General features: G+C 36.3%; 1 protein-coding gene across 1 annotated transcript in view; it reads right to left on the reverse strand.

Moving 5' to 3' along the window:
- ABCA13 (ATP binding cassette subfamily A member 13) overlaps nucleotides 1-14,064 on the reverse strand; it is a 288,890-nt gene extending 274,826 nt beyond the window's left edge. The window contains 4 exon segments of the mRNA XM_049777030.1: nucleotides 900-1,060; nucleotides 10,288-10,402; nucleotides 13,088-13,181; nucleotides 14,002-14,064. Of these exon segments, the coding sequence (XP_049632987.1) occupies nucleotides 900-1,060; nucleotides 10,288-10,402; nucleotides 13,088-13,181; nucleotides 14,002-14,064 (433 nt within the window).
- Between the last annotated feature and the right edge of the window lie 7,619 nt (nucleotides 14,065-21,683).

A 21,683-nucleotide genomic window follows, 5' to 3' on the forward strand; every position in this document is an offset into this window, starting at 1 on the left:
CAATTAATTGCTGTGAATAGAGTTTGTGTTTGAGGACTCAACTATATAAAGATTAGTTACTGGTTCTTCTCTAGACATGGAATTGATCTTTTTTGTAAACTGAGATCTTTAAGACTTATGTTCAATCAAATTTTCACTCTGGGATATTTGACAATAAAATAAAATGAAGACGAATAATTCATCCCAGTAATCCAATGGTTTTCTTACCAATGCAAGATAATTATTCAAGATTTGAATGAAAATATTTCTAACGTAGAAAAATCAATTCCACTCTAAGGAGAAAAGAAATTTGTGTGTGGTTCCTGAATGTGTGTATATAAGGTGAAGTACATAGTTTAATAGGAAAAAAAAACTGTTCTTAATGTAAAAGAAATTTAGCAATAAAGTGCAGAGATGGAAATTAAGGATACAAAGTTAAGATTGATCAGGGCCCGGAGAGATAGCACAGCGGCGTTTGCCTTGCAAGCAGCCAATCCAGGACCAAAGGTGGTTGGTTCGAATCCCGGTGTCCCATATGGTCCCCTGTGCCTGCCAGGAGCTAATTCTGAGCAGACAGCCAGGAGTAACCCCTGAGCATCGTCGGGTGTGGCCCAAAAACCAAAAAAAAAAAATAAGTTAAGATTGATCAGATTCACTGAAGATCATGCACAATACAACTAACTTTGCTGAACAGAAGGGACCTGGGGTGAAGTCCAACACAACTGCTACATTTGCTCATGTTACTACACCTCAACCATGGAGAACATGCTTTTCACTGAGATCCACAATGACAGCCTAGCACAATAAGGATACTAAAATGCAAGTGGGATTTTAAGATTATTATTGTTTTTCATAACCTCATGTGGGACCCACTTAAACCTGTCAAGGGTGAGGTACTTAATGTATACCAATTCACTTGCCTGGAGCCTTGTATCTTTCTTCCCAAATATTGTCTAAAATTTTTGCCTTGTCCATAATTTCATAGACATCCTCTGTAAGCTCCTGTATATGTTTTAAGAAGACCAAGTCTTTGACCTTCTTGTCAGCAGCCCAGGATCTAAATGAATTTTAAATAAACGAAATACATATCACGTTAGAACTAGACAGGAATATATTAGTTATAGGTTCATGTAAGTATTTATCAATGCCAAATCATGCTCAGCTCATTTGTACATTCACCATTTGCACTGAGGCCCATTCATAGTCCAGAACATAATGTTTTACATTTTTATTTAACCATTATAATTTTAAAAGTTATTTATAGTCGGGTTTACACACACAATGTTTCAGGACTAATCCCACCACCAGTATCTACCTCCCTTCACCAATGTTCCCAGAGTCCATCCCATTCCACTACAACCCACTTCAGCCTGTCAGCGTAACAGCCATTTTTTTAAATTTTGTTTGTTAAAGTTTGGTCTCTTGACTATATTGTTGTTGACGCTGGCTTGGATATTTAGTTCTGTCCTTTGTTAAAACCATCAAGGTACCTGAGACCCCTTGGCTCCTTCCCCCCATTAGTTCATATATGTCTTCTCACTATAGATAAGATGCATTATTTTTTTTTTTTTTTTTGGTTTTTGGGCCACACCCAGTAACGCTCAGGGGTTACTCCTGGCTATGTGCTCAGAAGTTGCTCCTGGCTTGGGGGACCATATGGGACACCGGGGGATCGAACCGCGGTCCGTCCAAGGTTAGCACAGGCAAGGCAGGCACCTTACCTTTAGCGCCACCGCCCAGCCCCAAGATGCATTATTTTTAAAAACTGTTACCAGTTCAATATTTGAAAGATGTTCTCAGTTTCTTTATTATCTTTTGCCAACCATTCTATGTTAGTACTTACGTTCCTAAAGTTATTTAATATATTACGTGGCATTATCCATACAAAATGATGCATAAATACAGTCACCAGAATAGCTACTATCTCTGTACAGAGACTGGAGTTTACTAATCCAGTAATAACAGTAATAATCAAGTAATAATCCCTGAGCAGAGTGACCCACACTCCTCCACCCTGCAAAAACAAGAAACAGACTATCAATATGAAATGTCACAAGGGCCTATGTGGTGCCTTATAAGATGAATGGCAATGGGTTTCCCATATGAAATGGAATAAATGAGAAAGAGCGAAATGACATCGTAAAATTACTAAATAAAAAAAACTTTCGACCTAGAATCCACTGGCCTTTAAAGCTCCAGTTTGATGAGAGGGAGAGATAAACCCATTCTCATACAAATAAGAGCTGGTAATATTTGTAATAACTATACTGGCCCTTAACTGACTACTGAAACACCAATTAAAATAAAAATTAATAGCTAATTACAGGGGGCCGGGCGGTGGCGCTAGAGGTAAGATGCCTGCCTTGCCTGCGCTAGCCTTGGATGGACCGCGGTTCGATCCCCCGGTGTCCCATATGGTCCCCCAAGCCAGGAGCGACTTCTGAGCGCATAGCCAGGAGTAAACCCTGAGCGTCACGGGTGTGGCCCAAAAACAAAACAAACAAACAAACAAAAAATAGCTAATTATAGAATCAACAACCCTTCAAAGGAAAATGACAACACAGACTTTTATATCAATAATATCCCCGAATATCAGTGCAGTAAACTCTCCCTTCAAAAAGCACAGCATGACAGGATGAATCAGGAAATAAAATCTGCTGCTTAGATGTATTTAAAAATGCATAAAAAGGGGCCAAAGTGATAGCACAGCGGTAAAGTATTTGCCTTGCACATGGCCAACAGGAGATTCAGGTTCGAATCCCGGCATCCCATATGGTCCCCCAAGCCTGCGAGGAGCAACTTCTGAGCACAGAGCCAAGAGTAACTAAAAACAAAACAAACAAAACAGAAAATATGCATATAAAATCTCAAGATAGACAAAGGCTCAGGGTAAAAGGATCGGAAAGAAAAAATTTAATAGGAAACAAACCAAAAAAAACCTAAGTAGTATAATTAGAACAAATTTTATTTAATCTAAAGAATGTCAATCGAATAAAGGGAACAGTAAATATTAAGAAATATTAACTCTAATCAATATATATGCACTAAATGTGAAGTCAGAGTTGGCAAGGCTCTTCCTCGCTTATCTAAAGAAATAATGGATAGAAACGAATATGTAGTGGGACACTTCCACACTCTACTGTTTCCATTGAGGAGGTCAGCTACACAGAATTCAGTGAAAACACAAGAGCCTTAGATGAGGAACTAAACAAACTGGAACTAATAGGTACATAAAGTCCATTTTATTATAGAAAAACTGACCATATTCTTCTGTAGTTCACATGAAACGTTCTCCAAGATAGAGCTCAATTTAACTTGTAAACTTAAAAGTTATATTAAGCAAGGCACAAACTTGTTCCAATGCTTTTCCAATTTCAATGCATAGGCCAAATCTACAGATTCATTTTATTCTCAAAAGAGACATAAGCCAAGTAACAGAAAGAAAAGAAAAAAAAAAAAAGCATGAGTACACTGAAAACTCTCTCAGAATGAGGGACAGGCCAAGTCCTTCTCTGTTGAATCTTCAGCAGCTACACCCAAAATCACAGCAAATCTAGTGGCCTAGCTTCACCAATTTACCACTGCTCTCTGCAGAACACCTCACTGACCAAAACTGCAGGAATGCAAGATTTGGGGCCAAAAACTTTAGTCTTCTTGGAATGAATGAGGGAAGTTTCCATCTTGCCCTTCTATATTTTCAGAAGTCCTGGAAGCGACAGATATATCCCACAGCCACTGCAATATCAGACACAGAACCTGGAATTTCTGGACCGTTTCCAGTTTTTCAATACTGACACCCTGGTAGGAACATAACAAATTATATGTCAAAGTAGCATAGAAGCCACTTAAGATTAACAAAGTAAGTAACACAGAATGATCAACTAGCAACAAACAGCTTTGTAAACCTTCATACAATGACTAAATAACCCCATTGTGAAATAAACAATTTTGACAAATTTTCTGCTGCTGAAACGTTAGATAATTCCATTACCACTCAGTTGTAAACAAACAAGATCTTACTTGTTTATTTTTTTGTTTTTGATTAACGGGCCACACCCAATGGCTGCTCAGGGTTTACTCTTGGCTCAGAAATCGCTCCTATATGGGGTGCCAGGAATTCAACTCACATCCATCCTGGGTCAGGCACATGAAAGGCAAATGCCCTACCACTGTGCTACCACTCTGTAAAATTTTTTGTGCCAACCAAGGAGCAGACATAGGGTGAGCGGAACAATCCAGGACAACTGGTGGAGGGAATCTTAAAGTGATGGTAGGATTGATGAAATACAAATGTATTGTTTGCAACTATGTATTTAAATAAAATAATACAATGCAAAAATAGTAAACATATTAAAATAAATATAGTAAAATATATATTTTATATTTTATGTATAGTTACATATTTGTATATAATTGATATATAAATATATCATAATTAATATATAAAATAATAAATGTGCAATAGGTATAATATAATTTATATTTACAAATTTATAAATATAATGATTTGTAATATTTGATGATGAATTAAAATAAATATATTTAATATGATTTATTATGTATTATAATTTTAGAAGTTATATATTCAAATATTGTGTAATATGTATATCATATAAATGTAATATGCATTATATCTGATATTATATAATATACATAAAATTAAAATAGTAAAAAAGTCTCTCTGGCCATGATACCTGGAAGACCAACAATAAAAGAATCAAAGGACTAATATTAAAAAATAATAAAAACCAGAGCAGAAATATATAAACCAAGAAAAGCAATGTCAAGAATCAATGAAATTAACAATTGGTTCTTTGAAGAAATAAACAAGAAAGGCAAGCTTTTGGTAGTCTCAAGGGGAAGAATAAAAGAAAGTGCTCAAGTAAAGCAGATCAGAAAAGAAAGGGAGAAATTACAATAGAGACCCAAGACATCATGAGAGCTTACTATGAATGACTATTCATAGTAACTGAAGAACTTGAAAGAAAAGGACAGATTCTTGGAAACAAGTAATCTCCCAAATCTGAATGATTCAGAGTTGCAAAGTCTGAACAAATCAATCACAAACAAGGAAATAAAGATAGTAGAAATTTTTCTAAGAACAAAAATTAAAGTTCCAGTCAAGAGGGATTTACTAGCGAGTTTTATCAAACAATATTTGCTGTTTATCCTTAATCTCTCCTATATCAAAAAAACAGGAGTGCTTCCTGACCCCTCTACAAAGCATTAACATTATACTCAGACCCAAAACTGACAGAGATCAGCGATACTACAGAAAAAGGAAATTTTAGACCAGTCTATCTTTTGATGAGTGTTGATGCAAAAATTTTTCAATAAAATCTTACTAACTGAATCAAAAAATGCCATATAATATGATCAAGTGAAATCCCAGGGGTACAGAGATAGTTCAATATATAAAAAATAAATTGGGATATAATATCAGTGAAAGGAAAGATAAAATTATATGATTATATTAATCGATGCATATTAAGACCTTGATAAGATCAAACACCTATTCATGATTAAAATGCTCAATAAAATAGAGGAAGAAGAAACCTTCCTTAAGATAGTAATAGCTGGGCCCGGAGAGATAGCATAGCAACGTTTGCCTCGCAAACAGCTGAACCAGGACCAAAGGTGGTTGGTTTGAATCCCGGTATCCCATATGGTCCCCCGTGCCTGCCAGGAGCTATTTCTGAGCAGACAGCCAGGAGTAACCCCTGAGCACAGCCGGGTGTGGCCCAAAAACCCAAAAAAAAAAAAATAGTAATAGCTATCTATAGAAAGTTTATAGCCAATACTTTTTCTAATTGTAAGAAACAAAGAATTCCAGCTGAATTCAGGGAAAAGGCAAAGATGTCCACGGTCTCCACTCTTACTCAACATTGTATTAGAAGCCCCAGAAACTAATCAAAGTAATCAAAAATAAAAGGAAATCCAAATGATGTAGATTAAAAAAGAGAAAGTATAATTATTTTTATTTCAGATGACCTGATGATATATATTGAAGACCTCCTGAGTCCTCCATATATGCTCTTAGAAAATGCAAACAACTGAAAAAAGTTACTAACTACAAAGTCATTATAAAAGATTAGTTGTGTTATTATTTATATAATTAATCAGAAGGGAAAAAAGATAAAAGAGTAAATTCCATTTAAAATATTGTCAAACATCAGCTGTTATCCCCTGAACCTTGTATTCTCATCTTTGAACTAGCAAGGTTTTCTGCAGCAGCACCAGGAATCGAAATTCTACCAGGGTAGTCCTAATGCTGCCTTGGCACTGACTTGCTCCAGGGTGGATTTATATGACACTCTGACAACTTGGAAACAGCGATAACTTGCTTTTCCTGCCTCACCATCTAACAGTAAGATAAAACCAGAGACGCTTTGTGATACCCTGACTTTAACGTAAGATCTGTGCAAAAAATAAGATATCTAATTACTGAAGCCTGATTCTGATACCAGTGATTTTCCTGGGGCCATGAAAAAAGAATAGGAGTCAGACAACTTAGTATGCCCATGAAGTATGGACCATAAAGAAAGAAAAGGTGAAGCACAACACAATTTCTTTTTATTTATTTAGCTAGTTTTTGTTGATTTCTTTGTTTTGGTTTGGCTATTGAAGTTGTTGTCTCCATTTATATTTATTTATTTATTTATTTATTTTTCTTTTCTTTTCTTCCTTTATGTGCTCAGCCACAATTTTCATCTCAACCATGGCTTTTATGTGGTCTTATTTTTTTTTTTTTTTTGAGTGCTCACTGGATATTTTATTTGACACTTCTTTTTGTACTGTTGTGGTGTTTCACCTTCTTTTTCCCCTTTGTTTCTCAAACCTATGAGGAGAGCCTCTAGAAGGACTCCGCTCATTTTTTGAGTATTTGATTTCCCCCCCCATTTTATTACTTTTCTCTTCTTCAAACAAAACCACATAACTTGAACTATCTAGTCCCGCCTCCCAGTTAGAGGGGGAAATAAGGGAGGTACCAAGACCAAACAGTGTAAGACCACTAAGTAGTAATCTAGGCACAGAGGGAACCACTTATTCTAGCAGCCCTGGGGATGAGGGAAGAGGATATGGGAGGTAGGACGGGAACGGAGGTGGAGGGAGGACAATTCGGTGATGGGAATTACCCTGATTTTATGTTAATATGTACCTAAAATATTGTTGTCAATGATATGTAAGCCACTATGATTAAAATAAAAATTATATTTAAAAAAAAGAAAGAAAAGGTGTCAGACAACTTAGCATGCCCTGAGTCTGTAGGTCTTATTGCAAGATGCTTCATGGGTACACCCTGTATTTTTAGGCCAAAGGTTTTTTTTTCCTTTTTATTTTCCCCAACTGTTGCTGTGCCTATGCAAAAAACTTCCACCCCTTGTTTATCTTTTAGATAGGGGTTCCATATTTTTTTGGGGGGGCCACACCCGTTTGAAGCTCAGGGGTTACTCCTGGCTAAGTGCTCAAAAATTGCCCCTGGCTTGGGGGGACCATATGGGATCCCAGGGGATCGAACTGCGGTCCTTCCTTGGCTAGTGCTTGCATGGCAGACACCTTACCTCTAGCGCCACCTCACCGGCCCCATGGGGTTCTGTCTTTTTAATAAAACCTTGGGACTTGAATTACTTTGTTTTACCTCATATTTCTGCATTTTCTATAAAATTAAGAAGGAAGAAATAAAAGTAAATATTGTCCAAAAACAACAAGTACAAGGTGGTCAGAGCCCTATACAATGAAAATTTCAAAACACAAGAAACTTAAGAAGATCTTAGAAAATTGTAAAACATTTCACAATTGTCGGTTGCAAAAATCAATGTTGTCAAAATTGACCATCTTACCTAAAGTGTTAGAAAGATCTAATACAATCCCTATTCAAATTCAAACAACATTCTTCAAGTACTAGGGAGAGTCAATAATGAAGTTTATGTGGAATTATAAACTGAAACCAGATTGAAAAATAAGTAGCCTGGAGGCATGTCAGTAAGTAAATTGAATCTATAATATCACAGTCATCAAAACAGCATACTACTGTAATATAGACAGGTTTATTGGTCAGAATAGACTATGCAGAGGCAAACCCCCATATATATGATCAGCTAATTTTTTTTTTAGAAAAGTGGGAACACAGTACACCACTACTACAAATTACACAGTCAAGTTTTTCACATTTTGGAAATCACAGATGTCAGCACATCTGGAGTACAATGTATAAGAAAGGCCCTGCATTTTAAGAAAAACAACTCCCCCACCAGGTATGGATGGCCTGCTAATTTTTTACAAAAAACAGAAATCATTAAAATAGGAAAACAGCTTCTTCTAAAAAAAAATTGTTGAGGGCCCGGAGAGATAGCACAGTGGCGTTTGCCTTGCAAGCAGCCGATCCAGGACCAAAGGTGGTTGGTTCGAATCCCGGTGTCCCATATGGTCCCCCGTGCCTGCCAGGAGCTATTTCTGAGCAGACAGCCAGGAGTAACCCCTGAGCACTGCTGGGTGTGGCCCAAAAACCAAAAAAAAAAAAATTGTTGAAAAGCTGGATAATCACATATAAACCTTAAATCTATTTCCATGCCTCACATTTTACACAATAGTTAAATCAAAGTATCAAGTACCTTGTGATCAGACCAGGATCTATAAAGTACAGTGGGGAAAATATAGGCAGGACACTACGAGATCTGGACATAAAAGGAGACTTCAGTGATTTTATTGCATTGGCAAATTCTACAGAATAAAAAACAAATGGGTCTACATCAAATTTAAAAGTCTGTATGATAAAAGAAATGCAGGTTAAAACTAATAGCTATCCAAAGGAAAGAAAATATTTAAATTTAACAAATCAAATAAAAGATAGATATCCAGAATTTATAAAGTACTCACAAAGATCATAAACAAATATTTTAAAACCTTATAAAAGTGGCAAGAGGAAATGGGCACTTCTCTGGAGTAGACTAACAGATAGCCAACAGGCACAGGAAAATATTGTCACATATTATTGGGGAAATTCAAATTTATCATCAGTGAGAACATGAAATATCAAAAATACTGGGAATAATATGTATTGGTGGGGATATGGTGAAAAAGAAACTTTACTGCTAGTAAGAAACTTGTCTGGTTTAACTCCTATAAAACAGTATGTAAGGTTCTCAGTAAACTCAAAATTGAGCTGTCACATGACCTAGTAATTCTACTTTTGGGAATCTTCCATCTGAACAACAACAACAACAAAACAGTCTTTCAAAAGGGCCAAATGTACATATGTACACCATTATCTGTAGATGCACTCAGAACAATAGTTGACACCTGGAATCAAACAAAATGTCCAATGACAGATAAGTTGATCATGAAGATGTGGCAAATATATACAATTGAATGTTATTCAGGAATAATGAACTGCAGCAATTCGCTGCAGTTATCTGCAACTCAGATAGAACTGGAAGATACATAGTAAATGAAGTAATCTAGAGTGACATATAATGTTATTACTTATAAATGGAATCTTGAGGGGCCGGAGAGATAGCATGGAGGTAAGGCGTTTGCCTTTCATGCAGGAGGTCATCGGTTCGAATCCCGGCATCCCATATGGTCCCCCATGCCTGCCAGGAGCAATTTCTGAGCCTGGAGCCAGGAATAACCCCTGAGCACTGCCGGGTGTGACCCAAAAACCAAAAAAAAAAAAAAATGGGATCTTGATTAATTGCATGATCAAATGGATGGATGCCCAGATCACCAGTGACGCTCAGGAATTACTCCTGGATATGTGCTCAGAAATCACTTCTGCCTTGGGGAGTCATATGGGATGCTGGGGATCGAATCCAGTCCGTCCTGGCTCAGTACATGCAAGGCAAACACCCTACCACTGAGCTATTGCACCAGCCCTAAATTCTGTATTTTTAAATTTATTCAAGCGCTTGCTTTAAGTGCCCTCTTCAAGTGATTGAATTTTCTTAAGTGAAGCAGGCAGGTAGATAGGAGGCCTATGACAATGAATTTCTCAGAAAATAATAAAGAAATTTTCCTATCACCTGCCATATAATAACTTAAAAGAATAAAGGTCGGCCTCTTTTGAAGACGCAGAAACTAGTAAGTGTAACTAATACTTCCTGGAGCAAGGTAGACTTCCTCAGATTGGAAAAATATTCAATAGAAACAAAATACATTTACCCAGGAAGATAGATGTGAATTAATCAGGAGTACAGTAGCATTCTCACTGTCTCCTTCCTGGTTCCCTATTCATTATAAGGATATTAATTAAAGCATTATGCCTATTGTATACATTATAAAAATAATCCTGTTTCTTACCGAGAAAATTGCTCTGTTGACCTAGCATAGCTTATGTTACTGCACCTCGACCCAGTGTTGCAAAGAAGACTTTGAATAAAAGGGAAAATACCACGGCTGGGCAGATCTCGGGGTTTCAAATAACCTGGATATAAGGACAAGATAAAAATTAATTTGTACAACTGATAATGAAAAATCAAAGACTTGTTAGATTGGTAATGTGAAATGATGATTTCATTAAATCAGCAGTACTATTCAATATTATTAGAACTGCTATTTCTAATTAAAATAAACTTAAGCATTCATATGAAAAAAGGAAGGAAGGAGAGATAGAAAGATGAAATCGAGAAAGAAAGGAAGGAAAGAAGAATGGAGGGAGAGAGAAAAAGAAAAAAGTGAAGAGGGAAGAAAAGAATGTAGGAACATAGGAAAAAGGAAGGGAAAAAATAAGACAAGAAAGAAAAGATAAAGAAAGATGAAAGAAAGAAGGAAGGAAGGAAAGGGAAGTAGGAAGAATAGAAAGAAGAAGAAAGAAAGAAAGAAAGAAAGAAAGAAAGAAAGAAAGAAAGAAAGAAAGAAAGAAAGAAAGAAAGAAAGAAAGAAAGAAAGAAAGAAAGAAAGAAAGAAAGAAAGAAAGAAAGAAAGAAAGAAAGAAAGAAAGAAAGAAAGAAAGAAAAAGAGAGAGAAAGAAAAAGAGAGAGAAAGAAAGAGAGAAAAAGAGAGAGAAAGAAAGAGAGAAAGAAGAGAGAGAAAGAGAGAAAGAAAGAAAGAAAGAAAGAAAGAAAGAAAGAAAGAAAGAAAGAAAGAAAGGAAGGAAGGAAGGAAGGAAGGAAGGAAGGAAGGAAGGAAGGAAGGAAGGAAGGAAGGAAGGAAGGAAGGAAGGAAGGAAGGAGGGAAGGAAGAAAGGAAGGAGGGAAGGAAGGAAGAAAGAAAGAAAGAAAGAAAGAAAGAAAGAAAGAAAGAAAGAAAGAAAGAAAGAAAGAAAGAAAGAAAGAAAGAAAGAAAGAAAGAAAGAAAGAAAGAAAGAAAGAGAAAAATAGATGAAAGAAAGAAATAGAGAAAGAAAGAAAGAAAGAAAGAAAGAAAGAAAGAAAGAAAGAAAGAAAGAAAGAAAGAAAGAAAGAAAGAAAGAAAGAAAGAAAGAAAGAAAGAAAGAAAGAAAGAAAGAAAGAAAGAAAGAAAGAAAGAAAGAATCCCCCACTGCTCAATTTGACCGGCTTTAAGGATGGAAGGAAGGAAGGAAGGAAGGAAGGAAGGAAGGAAGGAAGGAAGGGAGGGAGGGAGGGAGGGAGGGAGGGAGGGAGGGAGGGAGGGAGGGAGAGAGGATGGAAGGGAGGGAGGGAGGGAGGAAGTATTGGAGGGAGGGAGGGAGTATTGGAGGGAGGGAGGAAGAAAGAGAAAAGAGAAGGTACTCTATGTCCTATAGTTTGCCTGAATCATCTATCAGGTTTGTGAAATGCCAAGCTCTTTATTAAACAGACTTGTCTCTAAACAATATATGGATGTAAGAATAAGAATAAACATTATCCTTCAGCTCTGCCACTGTATTATTTACCCTAAATTTAATTTTGTGCCATCCAAACTTCCATGTCACTTAGTTCTTGCTGTTGCAGACTGGAGATTCTCAAACCAACCCCTATTGTGAGTCACCTTGCTAATGTACAAATACGCTGAGGCTAAATCTAATAAAAAATACATCACCCTTGTCCTACCCATAAGACAGATTAAGTCTAATTCTTTGCTATATCATCTTCTCAGAGCATTCCTAACATCATTGATAGTATACTCCTGATTAGGATACAGAATTTATTCTACTTCTCCCAAACACTGTGACTTATCTTCTGAATCAGTCTCCTTTGCCCTATGAATATAGTTCTTTTTATTTACTGTCATCTACCTACAAACTCAGGTAAGCGTTGGGCTCTGATCTGGCTGATAGGACAGACAATCTTACACAGGCTCTCCATATTCTGCATGATCCTATGACCTATATTCACAACCAACTCCTTAACTTCTTCCCTGAAAATGTCCTCTTCATCTAGTAATGGCAGTTGGAAACATTTCTTTGCTCATAACATTCAGATGTTGTGGCTCCTTTGAATTTTTATTCTAATATATTGTAATCTGCTTTTTTCTTTTTGATGAAGGTTAAACCCCATCTTCCTTACTTTCTCTGAACTCCAAAATTTATCTCGCCTTTAAATCAGTTAAATCATTATCTTCTTAAACAACTGTGAAAGACTTGTAATGCCAATGGCTCAATAAAAAAAAATTAAATAATCAATATTTTCTTGTAAAGTCCTTGGAGCAGAGAATGTTATTTATGGATGCATCAAAACTATCATTACCTTCATGTCAATATCATCACTGCTGCCCCTATTTTTATCATCACTAGCATAATTATTACACTATCATATCATTATCAATATTAGTTGCAATGCTATTCTCTCTATCAGGCCACCTCAATACTTTCTTCATCCTTATTCTCAGCAGCATCACTCTCATTTTGATAGTGTCAAATGTATTCCCTATTTTATCTTTTCTTCTACTTTTTGTATTTCATTTATGCTTGAGTTAAAGTATTTTATTTAGAATAATTAATGTATGTGTATAGTGAGCATGCATTCACATGAAAAATATTGACAATATTTGTATTCACTATTATTTTAAGAAAGTTGTTTACTGGCACATATTCCAGAGATGATACATTATATTACAAAGAAATATTTATTCATTCTACAAAATATTGAGTTTATAAAGAATAGAAGTGCTACTTTTTTTTTCTGTAGGGATTTTTAATTCAAAAAGTGTAATAAAAATGAAGGCTTACATGTTTCTCGATGTCTGGGAAGTTCTTGAAAGCGAAGAATTGTCAGAATCATAAACAGAATACATGGCCAGAAGAATTCCGCAAAGAAAAGAACCTAGGAAAATTGTTTAGAAATTAAAAAAGAGGAAATTTGAATAAATTATTACAAATAAATGAGATACCCTAATCTCCTAAAAAAAAAAGTGTGAGAGGACAGGTCAACCTTCCTTTCAAGGAAATCATTTCAGTTCCTAGATATAGTTTGAAGCCAGGGGCCCACATAGCTGAAGACAGTGGCCAGTTCCTTGTTTATTCATGACTTTTACTTGCTTATCCTTTTAGCTGCTACTTATTCATCTTTTCCCATCAGAACAAAAGTGGCTTTCTTTTTCTCTGCATTTATTATTGTAGACTTGTTACACCAGATACATTAACACAATTTCTGTTTCTCATGTCAGCTAACTATTTTGTTCTTAACATTTCTTCAATGTTCCTGACATTTCCACCCAATATATATTTTGCTGTAGTTAGTTGTAGAACACTCAGCTTTATTTTCTGAATATTTTTTAGTATCACCATTTAAGGCTCATAACTAGCATATCACTGGTTGAATAGCATTCTTGCATCATTTACATTCTTAAATATTTTGTATAAGTAGTTTTGTATATTTTGTATGCTTATTTTGTATAAGTAATTGGACTACTTTCTTGAGTTTTTAAGTAAATTTTTAAATCATACAGTATTGAAGGGAAGCTCATGATATAGATGGCAAAAAATTATTCAAAAGTGTTATACCAATCTATATAATCCCAAATTTTCAGGTCAAATGATTAGAAGCTCCATCGATATAAGTAATTTAACCACCTTAAAAAGAAAAACCGCTCTATTGTTCCTGGAGCTTCATCTAGCAGCTGCTTGGAGGGTGGTCTGCAGACTGGAGTTAGGTTCCCGTTTTCTAAAAATGTGTTAAAAATATTCATCAAGGTGTTGTGCTCCATTTTTTACCTGATTTCATCCTGTGTGTGGCTCATCTGCAGACGGCTCACCTTCTCTGGAGCCTTCCCTGGAGGTGAGTTTACAAGCCCAGAAAGGGTGGAGCCAGAGTAGCATGGCCGCTCCGCATTGCTTCCAGGTCGTGCACATCATTTAGCCAATGAATACAACCACAACACGTAGAAAAACCCACAATACAAGTGTGACAATGGGGAAACAACGCAGGCCATAGCCAGACATAGAGAATGACGATGGCAACTCTGATGACTTGAACATGACCAACCAACTAGTCAGTCTCTCAGATAAGGAGTTTAGAGTTGCAATATGGAAGATATTCAAAGATCTCAAAGAAAGTATAGAAGAGAACACTAATAAGAATCAAGAGAATATGAAGATAGAAATCAGAAAACTCCAAACTGAAATTTCAGGTCAAATAACAGGTCTGAAAAACTCAGTAGATGAATTGAAGAAAAACATCGTTGAGCTTTCCAATGGGTTAACAGCAGCTGAGGATAGAATTAGTACACTGGAAGATGAGATGAATAACAATTCCATACAGCAGAAGAAATTGGAAAAAAGCCTTAAAGCAAATGATCAAACAATGGAAAAATTACTCAAAGAATGGGAACAGATGAAAATAGAAGTTTATGATAAGCTCAACAGAAACAAAGTAAGAATCATTGGAGTCCCAGAGACACAGGAAAAAATCTCCAGGAAGAATCAACGGTCAAGAACATCATTAAAGAGAAACTACAGAGCTAATGAATACATGCAATCAAATCCTGCATGCCCGAAGAGTACCAATTAAAAGAGAACCAGAAAAAACACCCCAAGACACATCCTAGTCACAATGATTAATCCCACAGATAGAGACAGAATACTGAAAGCAGCAAGATCGAAAAGAGAAATTACATTCAAGGGAACATGAATGAGATTTACTTCAGACCTGTCACCGGAAACACTCAAGGCCAGAAGGCAGTGGTGGGACATAGTGACAAAACTCAATAAAATAAATGCTTCTTTGCCTAGAATACTGCACCCAGCAAAACTCACTTTCAGGTTTGAAGAAAGAATACATGGTTTCACAAACAACAGCTCAGAAACTTTACAGACTCAAAACAATTCTTAAAAGAAAAACTGAACCGCCTACTTTAAGACAAAACTGACCAACAGACACACCAAACTTTGATATAAATATGGCACTAACTCCCAGGACAATTCTTTTTCTCAATGTCAATGGACTAAATGCACCTGTTAAGAGACACATAGTGGCTAAATGGATCCAAAAACTTAATCCAACCTTCTGCTGCCTACAAGAAACGCACTTGAATAGTCAGAACAAACATAGACTCAAAATAAAAGGCTGGAGGAAAATCATCCAAGCAAACAACACCCATAAAAAAGCTGGAGTGGCCATACCAATATCAGAGGATGCAAACTTTACACTTAGGAATGTTGTAAGGGACAAAGATGTACATTTTGTATTAATCAAGGGGTATGTACAGCAGGAAGAAATCACTCTCCTAAACATATATGCACTGAATGAGGGGCCAGCAAAATATTTAATAAAACTGTTGACAAATCTGAAAAATAATATCAATAACAACACAATAATTTTGGAAGACATCAACATGACATTGTCAACACTGGACAGGTCAACCAGACTGAAACCCAACAAGAATATACTAGACCTGAAAAGAGAAATGGAAGAAAGAGGCCTAGTAGATATATACAGGACACTCCACCCCCAGAAGCCTGGATACACATTCTTCTCTAATGTACATGAGACATTCTCCAGGATAGACTACATGCTAGCATATAAAACATACCTCCATAATATCAAGAGGATAGAAATTTTGCAGGCTACCTTCACTGATCACGAGTTCCTGAAATTATATGTGAACTACAAAGGGACACAGAAGGAATGCTTTAATACCTGGAAGTTAAACAGCCTAATACTGTAAAAACCAGTGGGTCCCAGATAAAATCAAAGAGAAAATAAAAACCTTCCTAGAAACAAATGACAATGGAGATACAAACTATCAGAACCTATGGGGCACAGCAAAAGCGGTACTAAGAGGAAAATTTATAGCTTTGCAAGCACACATCAGGAAAGAAGAAGGGGCATACCTGAATAGCTTAATGACGCAGCTCATAGAATTAGAAAGTGCTCGACAAAAGGCCCAAAAATAGGAAAACAGAAGGAAATAAAAAAGCTGAGAGCAGAAATCAATGAAGTGGAAACCCAAAAAACAATCCAAAAGATTAACGAAAGCAGAAGTTGGTTCTTTGAAAAAATAAACAAGATTGAGAGACCACTGGCAAAACTAACAAAGAAAGAAAAAGAGAGAAACTTGATAACTCGTAGTAGGAATGAAAAAGGAGAGATCACTACTGATATGGTAGAGATCCAAAGGGTAATCAGAAACTACTTTGAGAAACTCTAAGTCACTAAAAATAAAAAACCTGGAAAAAATGGATAAATTCTTGCACTTTTATAATCTTCCACGGTTGAATGAAGAGGATGTAGCATATCTAAACACACCCACCACTATTGAGGAAATTAAGACAGCAATCAAATGTCTGCCCAAAAACAAAAGTCCAGGCCCAGATGGATTTACTAATGAATTCTTTCAAACCCTTTAAGTGGAACTTCTACCAATATTGGAAAGACTCTTTCATGAAATTGAAAAAAACAGGAACACTTCCAAATAGCTTTTATGAAGCCAACATCACCCTGATACCTAAACCAGACAGAGATGCTACCAAAAAGAAAATTACAGACCAATATTGCTGATGAATGCAGATGCAAAGATCCTCAACAAAATCCTAGCAAATAGGATTCAATGCCTCATTAAGAAGATCATTCACTACAATCAAGTAGGTTTCATCCCAGGAATGCGAGAATGGTTTAACATCCATAAATCTATCAACATAATACACAACATCAACAAGAAAATAAAAATTACATGATCATATCAATAGATGCAGATAAAGCATTTGATAAGATCCAACACCCATACTTGATCAAAACTCACAGCAAGATGGAAATGGAAGGAACCTTTCTCAATATAGTTAAGGCTATATACCACAAGCCAGAGGCAAATTTTGTCCTCAATAGAGAAAAACTGAAAGCCTTTCCTCTATATTCTGGCACAAGACAAGGCTGTCCTCTCTCACCACTCCTATTCAACATAGCACTGGAAGTACTCGCTATAGCGATTAGGCAAGAAAAAGATATCAAGGGAATCCAGGTAGGAAAGGAAGAAGTCAAGCTCTTGCTGTTTGCATATGACATGATACTCTATCTAGAAAACCCTAAAGTCTCTATGAAAAAGCTTCTAGAAACAATAGACTCATATAGCAAGGTGGCAGGCTACAAAATTAACACACAAAAATCAATGGCCTTTCTATACACCAATAGTAATAAGAAAAAATGGACATTAAGAAAACAACCTCATTCACAGTAGTGCCACACAAACTCAAATATCTTGGAATCAACTTGACTAAAAATGTGAAGGACCTATACAAAGCAAACTATAAAACTCTGCTCCAAGAAATAAGAGAGGACAAGTGGAAATGGAAGTACATACTCTGCTCATGGATTGGCAGGATTAACATCATCAAAATGTCAATACTCCCCAAAGCATTGTACAGATTTAATGTGATCCCTCTAAAGATACCCATGACATTCTTCAAATAAGTGGATCACGCACTTTTGAAATTTATTTGGAACAATAAACACCCTAGAATAGCTAAAGCAATCATTAGGAAAAAGAATATGGGAGGAATTACTTTCTCGAACTTTAAACTTTACTACAAAGCAATAGTTATCAAAACAGCATGGTATTGGAATAAAGACAGGCCCTCAGATCAGTGCAATAGACTTGAATACTCAGAGAATGTTCCCCAGACATACAATCACCTAATTTTTGATAAAGGAGCAAGAAATCCTAAATGGAGCAAAGAAAGCCTCTTCAATAAGTGGTGTTGGCACAACTGGCTAGCCACTTGCAAAAAAATTGAACTTAGACCCCCAGCTAACATCATGTATGAAGGTTAAATCCAAAGGGATGAAAGTCCTCGATATCAGACCTGAAACCATAAGATATATAGAACAACACGTAGGTAAAACACTCCAGGACATTGAGACTAAAGGCATCTTCAAGGAGGAAACTGCACTCTCCAAGCAAGTGAAAGCAGAGATTAACAGATGGGAATATATTAAAGTGAGAAGCTTCTGCGCCCAGGATACAAGAGCCCCCCACTTAGTGGGGGAAACTATTCACCCAATACCCATCAGATAAGGGGCTAATCTACAAAATATACAAGGCACTGACTGAACTTTACAAGAAAAAAAAACATCTAATCCCATCAAAAAATGGGGAGAAGAAATGGACAGACACTTGGACAAAGAAGAAATACAAATGTCCAAAAGACACATGAAAAAATGCTCCACATTACTAATTATCAGAGATATGCAAATCAAAACAACTATGAGGTACCACCTCACACCCCAGAATTTGGCACACATCACAAAGAATGAGAACAAACAGTGTTGGCAGGGATGTGGAGAGAAAGGAACTCTTATCCACTGCTGGTGTGAATGCCGTCTAGTTCAACCTTTATGGAAAGCGATATGGAGATTCCTCCAAAAACTGGAAATCAAGCTCCCATAAGACCCAGCTATACCACTCCTAGGAATATACCCTAGGAACCAAAAATACAATACAAAAATTCCTTCCTTACACCTATATTCATTGCAGCACTATTTACCATAGCAAGATTCTGGAAACAGCCAAGATACCCTTCAACAGATGAATGGCTAAAGAAACTGTGGTACATATACACAATAGAATATTATGCAGCTGTCAGGAGAGATGAAGTCATGAAATTTTCCTATACATGGATGTACATGGAATCTATTATGCTGAGTGAAATAAGTCAGAGAGAGAGAAAGATGCAGAATAGTCTCACTCATCTATGGGTTTTAAGAAAAATGAAAGACATTCTTGCAATAATAACTTTCATACACAAAAGAGAAAAGAGCTGGAAGTTACATCTCACCTCATGGAGCTCACCACAAACAGGGATGAGTTTAGTTAGAGAAATAACTACATTTTGAACTATCCTAATAATGAGAATATACGAGGGAAATAGAAAGCCTGTCTAGAGTACAGGTGGAGGTTGGGTGGGGAGGAGGGAGATTTGGGATATTGGTGATGGGAATGTTGCCCTGGTGATGGGTGGTATTCTTTACATGACTGAAACCCAAACACAATCATGCATGTAATAAAGTTGTTTAAATAAAAAATTAAAAAAAAAAGGGTCCGGCAAGGTGGCGCTAGAGGTAAGGTGTCTGCCTTGCAAGCGCTAGTGTAGGACGGACCGCAGTTCGATCCCCTGGCGTCCCATATGGTCCCCCCAAGCCAGGGGCGATTTCTGTGCGCATAGTCAGGTGTAACCCCTGAGCGTCAAAGGGGTGTGGCCCAAAAACCAAAAAAAAAAGAAAGAAAAAAGAAAAGAAAAACTTAGGACTATCCCAATGAAACAATGCTAGTCATAAAACTATTTTATTATCCTTCTGCATTTGTTTTTGTGGTTAATAATCTTCTTCTTTTGACTTGTGTTCATATCATTTTATTTTGAAAAGTTTTAAGTCAGAAAATAGGCAAGGTACAAAATGTACCTCATCTGCCGGCATGGTGGCGCTAGAAGTAAGGTGTCTGCCTTGCCTGCGCTAGCCTTGGATGGACCGCGGTTCCCCAGGCATCCCATATGGTCCCCCAAGCTAGGAGCGACTTCTGAGCACATAGCCAGCAGTAACCCCTGAGCGTCACCAGGTGTGGCTCCACCCAAAATAAAAAACAAAACCTAAATGTACCTCATACAATGTACAAAAATAAGATATTAAAAAATTAAGGATATTCAAATGATAAGAGGGTGTTTTGTTATTTTAGACTCCAATCTATGATACTTGGCCAGGGGTCCTCAAACTTTTTAAACAGGGGGCCAGTTCACTGTTCCTCAGCCCATTGAAGGGTCTGACTATAGTAAAAACAAAACTTATGAACAAATTCTTAGGCACACTGCATATATCTTATTTTGCGATGAAGAAACAAAACAAATACAAATACAATATGTGGCCCACGGGCCATAGTTTGAGGACCACTGCTTGAAACAAACATATTTTTGATCCTTTGTTCTTAAAATTGTTGTATTTGACAATGAATCTAAATGTCATCATGGGAGATTATGCACCCTGAAATCACAAATATGAAACACAGCTGAGAAATAATGTTTAAGTTCTTGGTTTAATTAAAGAAGAAAGTATCACTCTCTTTTAAATGGTTCACAAGGAAGTGTTTCTTGTGCCAGGAAAAGCCTCTAACAAATTGCTTAAACCCAAAACAATTTATCCTAATAACAAAAAATGTTTGCAGGAGACCTCTTGCAAAATTAATCATGTTTAAAGAATCAGTGGATCATAATGAAATCAGAAAGGTCAAGAACATACAGAAAATGATGATTAATTATATCAATATTTTTCTGGAGAGCAAATTAATAGTTTATTCAATATGAGGAAGGGAAGTTAGGAGGAATATAGTTTATTATTGTGACTAAATATAAATGTGAAAATAAAATATATATCTCAATATTAAACAATGACTCATTTAAATTTCAAATAAATAATAGTCCTTCTTAATACAAATAAGCCAAAATTGTAAGTGGCTTGTAAATTCATATAATAGACTTGGATGTAACAAGATTTTCCTCACTATCAAACAACAGTATCAAGGCCAGAGATATAGTCATAGTAGGTAAGATACTTGCCTGGCACATAGCTGACCCAGGTTCAAGTCCCAGCACCCTATATCATCCCATATCATCTTCCTTATCATCCCCAGAAGTATTTCCTTAGAGAAGACCAAGGGGTAATGTGGCCTTTCAAAACTAAACAAAACTAAATTAAATACACAGATTAGTATTAGTAATATTAATTACTATAATTAGTAATATAATCAGTGATATAATTATATTACCATTACTAATTAAAACACACACATCAGTATCATGAAACTTTTCATAAACTGAAATGATGTGAAGAAAAGTATAAATTAGTATGGAAAAATATATAACATTGCCACTTCTCAGAATAATTGTAATAGGGGCCGGAGAAAGAGCGTGGAGGCAAGGTGTTTGCCTTGCAAGCAGAAGGATGGTGGTTCAAATCTTGGGCTCCCATATGGTCCCCTGAGCCTGCCAAGCGATTTTTGAGTGTAGAGCCAAGAGGAACTCCTGAGCGCTGCCGGGTGTGACCCTCCCAAGAAAAAAACAAACAAACAAAAAGAATAACTGTACTAATAAATACATTGCACGTAAAGGAACACTCATGTATAATAAAAGTAGTAATAATATGTCAAATTAAAAATAAATCAATTTCCACTAAGAATTTTTTGTAGGGTCACTTATGGGGTTTGCCACAGTCTTTAGAATAGATGTCATGTATCATATATAGCATTTGGTCTCTGTCAGTGCAAAATTCTCAGTGGCTTAATTTCACTTGCAAATGCAGATGTTAATTTAAGTCTTTCTCCATCTTTTTCTTTTTGATTTCTTAATG

The sequence above is a fragment of the Suncus etruscus genome, chromosome 7 (assembly GCF_024139225.1).
Source record: "Suncus etruscus isolate mSunEtr1 chromosome 7, mSunEtr1.pri.cur, whole genome shotgun sequence".
Lineage (NCBI taxonomy): Eukaryota > Metazoa > Chordata > Mammalia > Eulipotyphla > Soricidae > Suncus > Suncus etruscus.